This window comes from Gracilinanus agilis, chromosome 4, assembly GCF_016433145.1.
Source record: "Gracilinanus agilis isolate LMUSP501 chromosome 4, AgileGrace, whole genome shotgun sequence".
NCBI classification, from domain to species: Eukaryota; Metazoa; Chordata; class Mammalia; order Didelphimorphia; family Didelphidae; genus Gracilinanus; species Gracilinanus agilis.
The window spans coordinates 522,591,388-522,599,632 of record NC_058133.1 but is presented as its reverse complement, the minus strand read 5'-3'; the positions used below and the strand labels follow the sequence as shown (position 1 = coordinate 522,599,632).

The following is an 8,245-nucleotide window of genomic DNA, read 5'->3' as shown; positions in this document are numbered from 1 at the left end:
AGACTACCTAGAACTGCTGGGCTGGTTCCTGGCATAACTCAACAAGCATTTAGGAAGTAGCTACTCACTGTTCCAAACTTCCATGGATACAAAGGAAGGAAAAGTCAGTGTCTGCCCTCCAGGAGTTCACAGTCTAATGGGAGACAGTAAGTCAGCAGCTGCATCCAAATAAGCTATGTACAGTATAAAAGGGAGATGCTCTGAGTGGGAGAGGGACCAGGAAAATCATTTTTTCAGGAGGTGAGACATCAGCTGAGACTTAAAGAAAACCAGGAGGTGAAGGTGATCAGGCAGAACATTCCTTGCATGGGAGGAGAGCCATTGGAAAAGCCCAAGGTCAGGAGATGAAGAATCAGTCAGGAAGCCAGAGTCCTTGGGTCAGAGAGGAGAAAAAGGAGGGCTGGTTCAATGCACCTATTGGGTGCTAGATCAATATTATTTTCTTTGATCCTATTGCAAGAATTGTCAGAGTCCTTGCTAGCTTCAGCCTGAATAAGAAAGCCCAGAAGGCACCAGGCAGGTATTAAAATATGAGTCTGGCCATTGACTTAATGATTTTATTATGATTTATTGATAGACAGGAGAAGGAAAGGAAGATGGAGAGAGAGATCTAAGAAAAGTTTTTCCCTAAACTAACTTCCCGATTTTGCTACTTGACCTGCAGCAGGTCATGCCAGCACCAATAGAGAAGCAACACAGACCAACTGCTTCCTTGTTCACCCTTGATATGCTCTCCCAACTCTGCCCTCTGTACTGGTGTTGCACGCTGAAGTTTAGGCTGCCACTGGGGGGATGATGCCAGATGTACAGGCAGTCAGCAGGGAATGATGTCACACTTGTAATGCCAGAGGGGGTGGGCAAATTTACTTACACATAAAAGAGTGAGTTCCTGGAATGTCCAGGACTTTTCTTTTAATAGGCAGAAGGGAGATACCCAAAAAAGATGTTTAATACTTGTCAGCTGGATCAGGATCAAATTCAGAGAATTAAGACACAAAGAAAATGGAATGACTTTTGTTCTCCCCCAAATCCACACCTGACAATTTTCACAACAACCTAATGAGGTAGATGTTCTTATTCTCCTTGTTTCACAGTTTGGAAAACTGAGGCAAAGTGAGGTTCAATTACTTTTCAGGGTCACAAAGCTAGTGTGTGAGGTTGGATTTGAACTGAGATCTTCATGAACTTCTACCATTTTATAGCTCTGCCAACACCATTTGAGTGTTTCTTGATGTCTCATGGAGTCATTAGCTTCCATTTGCCCAATTCTAGTTTATAAAGCATTGTTTTCTTCGTGGAATTTTTATACATCTTTTCCCATGTGCCCAATTCTACTTTTTAGGTTCTTCAGTGAATTTTTGTGCCTCTTTTACAATTAGTTTATTCTGGTTCGTTTGTTTGTTTTAACTCTTACCTTCTGTCTTAATATTAATTCTAAAACAAAAGAGTGGCAAGAGTTAAGTGGGGGGTAAAGTATGACCAGGGTCATATAGATAGGAAGTGTCTAAGGCCAGATTTGAGCCCAGGTCTTCCTGACCCCAGGCCTAGCATTCTATCCACAATGCTACTGAGTTGCAATTAAGATAATATTTACTTCTATATTTTTGTGCCCCTTTGATCAACTTTGTCAACTCTTTTTTCATTATTTTCCTACATCATTCTCATTTCTTTTCTCGGTATTTCCTTCATTATAAAATGGGTCCATGGGCCTAGAATCATGAGAATCATTCCAAAGGCTAACCTCTCAAGGTCTTTTCAAGGGGAAAAAAAGTACTTCTGGGGCCAGGAAGAAGGAGGTAGCCCTTGGCTTCTCCCCAGGAGCCTTGAGGGTTCTAGAGAAGTGTTCTATGGCCTTGGTTGTGGAGTCATTTTATAGCTCTTGTGTTGATGTGCCTTCTCAGGAAATGTGCTTTTCTCATCTGGTTCATTCAGGCTAGGGAGCATCTGAAGTCAGTTCCTGGGGTGATAGGAACAAAGATCCTGACCCCTCAGGTTCCCCCAAGAACATGCTAGGAGAAGCAGGGGGCATCTCCTTCTTGAGAACTTGAGCTTTTTCTCTCATGTTAGTTGGGAACATGAGCCCCAAAGGGGCTCTCGCTCTCTCTCTCTCCCCCCCCCCAATGGATCCATCCAGAACAATAAGTCTCCAGAGAGGATGTAGTGTTGAGTCACTGACTGCCGGAGCAGCTTTTCTGAAGGAGCTCCCTGGATCTGACCTCTTAAATGTAGAGCTGAGCCCTGCCTGCCCCCCCCCCCGACCCATGGCTCAGCCATCTCTCTCTGTCTCTCTCTCTGTCTCTCTCTCTCCTCTCTCTCTCTCTCTCTCTCTCTCTCTCTCTCTCTCTCTCTCTCTCTCTCTCTGTCTCTCTCTGTCTCTCTCTCTCTCAGTGGCTGCCTGGCTCAGGTACCCCTCGCTAGCTGTTCAGTCAATGAACCGGCATCTGCCTGCTCTGCATTAGGCACTGTCTGAGGCCCCCAGGACCAAAGACCTTCGAGAGCATCATCTCTCCTCAGAGGGAGCCCACAGTCAAATGGGGGAGGAGATGCCGCTGGGCCCCACTCAGAGCAGCCTCTGGAGACCTCCCTCTGGCCTGTGCCCTCATTTTCTAAGAGAGGAAACCAAGGCCTGGAGAGCTCCAGTGGGGCCTCTGTGAACTCAAGCTCTGACATCCTCCCTGCTGCTGCCTCCCGTTGCCTTGGCAGTGGCAGGTGATAGCAGGAGGGAAAACGGAGCTGAGTTAACTCTTTGAGGGGAAAAATGGATGTGGAGCCAGGCCACGAGGGAGGGGACAGGAGAGGCCAGGCCAGGCATAGAAGATGCCCGGCTCTCACAGAGACTCCCCCGAGGTCAGCCTTGCTCCTGGGGGGTCCCCCCCCATGTCTGGCTCAGGCCATGCAGCTGTTCTCTTTGCTGTCTAATGGTGAGGCAACTCAGTCTGGTTCCCTCCAGCTCCTCCAGGGCCTCTTGGGCACCTGGGCCTGGGCTGGCCTCCACCACGGGGCCAGATGCTCCTGGAGGATGGTGGTGCCTGTCCTTTCCGCCGTCTGCCCTGCCTCACCTCCAGAAGCTCCTCCAGCAGCGGGCATCCAGCAGTGGCACTCAGTCAGCAGAGCCTGAGCCCCCCCCCCCCCCGGGTGATCCCCAACAGGCCCTGCCCCCGAGAATCTCCTTTTTAAGCCAAGGCTGGGGATCTGGAGGGGGGAGGATCCTGGGATTGGGAGGCCCAGTGACGTGGGGCGGACTCAGAAGCGTTGGAGGTGACAAGAGCCTCTGCGAGCAGATAGGAGCCCCAGGCGTGCACGGTGGGGCTGGGGGCTCTGAGCTAAGGCGAACCTTGGGGCGGGGCTTCTACAACTAGCTCCACGTTCCTGATCTCCTTTCTAACCCTCACTCACGCTGTTCCTTTTGAGCATTCTAGAACGTGGTCTGAGAACGGTTTCCCAGGCTCGAGCAGAGGAGCAGAAAGGGCTGCGAGCCCCTGGCCTGGAGAGGCTGAAGGCTGCTGAGCGCAGGCGACAGGCACTGGGCTGGGAGTCAGGAAGACCCGGGTTCAAATGTCTCCTCAGCCATCATCTGCGTGACCCACGGCGAGTCACCTCATCTCTCTGGGCCTCCTCTGTACAAGGGGCAGGGGGTGGGGGCTGGACTCAGTGGCCTCCCAATGCTCTCACTATTCCCGGCTTCTCTCCTCCTCTCCACACCTCATGCTGACAGGCCGGCCTGAGCTCCGAAAGCTCCTTTGGGGCTCCTCTTCAGACTCCTGCAGAGCCGTATTCTATACCGCGCCGTGCGCTGGGCCACACAGCCTTCTTGGCCCCGACCGTTACTCAGGGTATGAGCACCGTTACCGGTTTCTCATCACCTGCCAGCCTGACCAGCCATCAAGGGGGCCCAGCCCCATCGATTACCCATCATCCTCCACAGCCCCCCCAAGGCCCGTGCATATTCTGGGCTGCCCAGCAGCAGTTTCGTCCCATGGCCACAAAATCCCTCCTCAGAGGCCTCTTCCCAGCGGGCCGGCCGTCTCTGGGGCCCTCGACAGCCTCGGCAGAGGGGCAGGACCTCAGGCAGGCACTACTAGTCTGGGGAAGCCGTGGGCATGTCTGCCAGCCGAGAACAGTGCCAGGCACCGCAGCAGGCCGAGCTGGCCGCGGCACCCCATTAGATCTTAGACCTCCAGGGCAAGGCGGAGAGACAAACCACTCGGGCAAAGGCAAGGCCTCTACTGGGCCAAAGCGGCGGCCTCCGGGCACGGGAGGCCCACGCGAGGGGCCGTGCCATCCCCGTTCTGCTCTTTGCGCCCAGCCCGTCCTTCCGGCCTCTGGTTATCCAGCCCCGACTCTCCCCAATCGCCCCAATCCCCGCAGAATGCCACTCCGATGCTGCCATCATGGCATTCCCGCCTACCACCCAGAGCCTGGCACTGAGCCTCGAGCAGCCTGGCTGCCAGAGAGGACAGCGGGCACCCCGGAGGGAGCCAGGGAGGCCAGGAGGGTGGGCCAGGCTCCGGGCGGCACGGCAGGAAGGAGCCGTCAGCTCTGGGAGTCGGGGACAAAGAGCGGCAGAGCAGACGTGCGGCCGGGGTCGGGTTTGGCCCCAGCATGCCACAGGCTGGGCCCTTGTCGGACTGGGAAGGGAGTTGGTGCCCGCCTGGGGCGCGCAGGGAAGATCGGGAGGGCTTGGCCCGAGGGGCGCCGCGCTGCCACCTCCAGGGAGTTCAAGGACGCCCCCCCCCCACCTAGAGGGCAACAGCGACAGAAGAGCCAGTGAGGAAGTTTAATATCCTATCTACTGCCAGCTGCCCCAGGCCGCGAGGGGCCTCCGCCCAGGGTGGGCGCCAGGAGGAAGCGCTGAGGAGCCCCGAGGAGGCGGGGGCAGGGCCCTCCGGCTCTGGCCCCGGGCTGGGTTGGGGTTGGGGGATGAGGGGCTCGAGCTCTCCTCGGACACTGCCCGCTCGGGACAGTTTGGCACCTGCTGGGGACGGTGACGCCCCGGAGGCTCCTGGGGGACTTGGTCCACGCTAAGGGCCAGGGCCAGGCAGGGGCTTGGGGACAACGTCCTGGGGAGGGGGAGGGCCTGGGGAGGGCCAGGGACGGTGCTGGGGGAAGAGAACACAGGAGGGGCGGGGGCTGGGAAGCAGAGGCTCCTGGAGGCTGGCCTCCCCTGATGACACCAGCTTGTGCTCGGAGGCCGCCCCCTTCCCCGGCCCCAGCACCAGCGTCAGGGCCGGCCGGGCCGTCAGAGTGTGGCACTGAGGGGCCGGGGGGGGGGGGGGGGGGAGGCTGCACCTCTGCTGGCATCTGGCCCAGCCTGGCGGCAGCCCCTGACAGAGAGTGAGGAGTCCACAGGGGCCGAGGAGCTCGGGGACTGCCTGTCTGGCCACGGCGGGCCGGAACTCATTCTCGGCCTCAGTAATAGGCGCCGAACAGGGCCGAGGCCTTCTGCAGGATCTCCTTGTGGTTGGCGTAGAGCGGGATCCGCTTGTCCACCACCTGCCATCGGATGGACACCTCTGGGTCGCAGACCTGGAGATGCTGGAAGGCGAGGAGGGGACGGTCCGTCAGGCCCTCTCCCGGCCCGCGGGGCTCGCTCCCCCCACGCCAGCTGGCCCCGGGGTGCTGCCTGCCTCTCCCCCACCCAAGTGAGGGCGGCTCCTCCGGGCTCTCCCTCGGGACGTCCCCACTGCCTGGCGGGGCCTTTCCTTCTCTGCCCTTTCCGCCCCCCGCCCAGGGCCAGGCCAGGTGGGTGAGGAAGGCGGCTCCCTCTGCTCTTCCCCCCTCTCGGAGGCAGACCGAAAGGCCTGGCACAAACCGGACCCGCTTCGGCCCTGCTCTGCCCCCCCTTTGGTCGAGCTGCCCATCGTCCACCCCCCACCCCCACTTCAGGCTCTTCCTCGAGTGGCCTTCCGGCTCCCCTGCCCTTCCCCACCTCGGGGAGTCCCTCGTCCTGCTCTGCCCCTCCGCGCCCTCCGACCGCGCAGAAGCGGAAGCCTGGCGCCAGCCGACGCCCGGTCGGAGGGCCCGGACGGCGCTGCCTCGGCTGGAAGGAGCCGGGCCTCGGAGAGCGGCGCCTGGCCCTCAGCACGGACGCCTGGGCCCATCCCCCCGGGCCGGGGGGGCTTACGGAGTTCAGCCGCTTCAGCTCTAAGTCGTTCTGGTCCTTGAAGTGGACGCTGATGGCTATGGTCTCGATCCAGGCGTTATCCGTGTTCCGCGGGTCATCCACGTAGCCTTTGTAGACCTGGGGAGGGCAGAGCGAGCACCCGCTGTGCGCTGGGCATCTTCTCGCCAGCCGCCCCATAGCTGGCCCGAGCGAACCTTCCTATTGGCGACCCCCTCCCCCCCCCCCCGCTGGGGTTCCCTGTCATCCTCTCAGCCCCGCCCCCACTCCATGGCCCGCCCATCGGGGCCCTCCCGCTTCCCCTCGACTCTGCACCCAGCCATCCCTGCCCGGCCCAGCTTCCGAAGGCCACTTGGCAGGGCGGCCCACCTCGGCCCCCTGCTTCAGCAGGGCCTCGAAGTACTGCCAGAACTCCTGGCTCAGGATCCTCTTCAGCTTCCGGGGCAGCATCTCGCCAGGCTCCAGAGACCCCTAGAGAGAAGCCCAGAGTTGTGCGCCGCCGGCCAGCCCCCTTCTGCGAACCAGGGGGCTTCCCAGCGCGTCGGGGCTCTCCTCCCGGCGTCCTCATGGCAAGGATCAGAGACTCTACGGGATTCGCAGGCCTCGAATGTCAGAGCGAAGAGTCCAGCCCGGCCCTCTGCTGGAAGCCAGGACGGCAAGGCCAGAGCACTAGACTCAGCACATGCTGGAGGACCTATGGGGGGGGGGGGGTCCGGGCCAGCCTTGGCCCCTTTATGGCAGCTTCAGGGCACCAAATCACAGATTTAGAATTCAGAGCCTCGGAGACACGGGGAACCTCAGGTCTACCTAGCCAAGAGGCCCTACGACAGCACACTGGACAAGCGGCCTACGGTCCAGCACCCGGGAAGGGGGAGCCCGGCACCTCCTGGGACAGCCCCCCGACCAGGGGCCCTCCAGACCCGAGGGTGGAAGAGGCTGCCACCTCCTGGGGCAGCCTCTTCTTTCTACAGTCGGGGAAAGCCACCGGGCAGCAGAGCAGATGCCAGGGCTGGCCGTTAGGCAGCGAGGAGGCTTTACTCGGGAGTGATGGCCAGCCAGGCCAGAATGGGGGCTACGAGGAAATGGGGGATGAAGCACTTTATGTCACACAGTGGAAAGAGCTCGAAATTGGTGGTCAGCAGGTCCTACATTCAAATCCTGGCCCCACATCTGTGTGATCTTGGATAAGTCTCTTCACCTCTGTGACCTCGGTTTACTCATTTGTAAAATAAAGAGGCTGGCCTAGATGACCGCTAAGGTCCTTCCAGCTCTCAAGTGGTGCTACGCTGACCCTAAGACAAGGAAGGGAGATTAAGCAAGCCGAAGAGAGGAAAAGGGAGGGAGATCCCAGGGCCCCGAGAGTCTGAGAGTTCTAAAGTCCCGGGAAGGGTGAAGAACAGAAATGGGGTGTGCGGAAGAGAGGGGGCTGCGGCCAGCAGGAAATTCCAAGCTCCCACTCTTGCAAGTGGCATATTTCTTAGAGACGTGGAGGCCCAAAGGGTGACCATTCATCCTGCGGCCGAAGGAAAACTGAGGAGGCCATAAAATGCAGGGATGAGGAGGTCAGATGACTGTAAGAAAGCTTGCTATCTCCACGGCCAGGCACTGAGATTGTAAGAGGAGTGACAGCCATGAAGGGGACGAGACTCTCTGGACCTTGGAGGAGGCCCACCTGCTACTCCAGAGGAGGGTCACGGAGTCCGGTATCCACCCGCCCCTTCTCGAGATCCCAGAGGAAAGAGAAGTGCTTTACCCAGCTCTACTCCCTTCTCCCTGACTGAAGTTCCACTCTGGTGCCCTGCTGTGTCGTGCCATCCCAATGGAAGCCATATTGATGGAAGAGCCCAGAAGCAGATTGTAGGTATCCATCACTCAGGGACCAGAAAAGATTATGATCTGGCTGACCACAGAGACCCGAACACCTGAGCCGTGGCTACTCACTAAGAGAGCCTACCCGAGGCATACAAGCACTGTCCTCTGCTGAGAGGGAGGGAGGGAGGAAGGAAGGGAGGAAGGAAGGGAGGAAGGAAGGGAGGAAGGAAGGAAGGAAGGAAGGAAGGAAGGAAGGAAGGAAGGAAGGAAGGAAGGAAGGAAGGAAGGAAGGAAGGAAGGAAGGAAGGAAGA

The 8,245-nt window shown here is 58.5% G+C and overlaps 1 protein-coding gene across 1 annotated transcript in view; it reads right to left on the bottom strand.

Annotated features, from left to right (window-relative positions):
* Nucleotides 1-5,409: 5,409 nt before the first annotated feature.
* The window catches only part of TRPM2 (transient receptor potential cation channel subfamily M member 2), a 48,949-nt gene continuing 46,113 nt past the window's right edge, over nt 5,410-8,245 (bottom strand). Inside the window, exons 16-19 of the mRNA XM_044675714.1 lie at nt 7,005-7,086; nt 6,491-6,592; nt 6,125-6,241; nt 5,410-5,535 (exon numbers count right to left, since the gene is read on the bottom strand). Coding sequence (XP_044531649.1) covers nt 5,410-5,535; nt 6,125-6,241; nt 6,491-6,592; nt 7,005-7,086 — 427 coding nt within the window. The remainder of the gene's footprint in view (nt 5,536-6,124; nt 6,242-6,490; nt 6,593-7,004; nt 7,087-8,245) is intronic.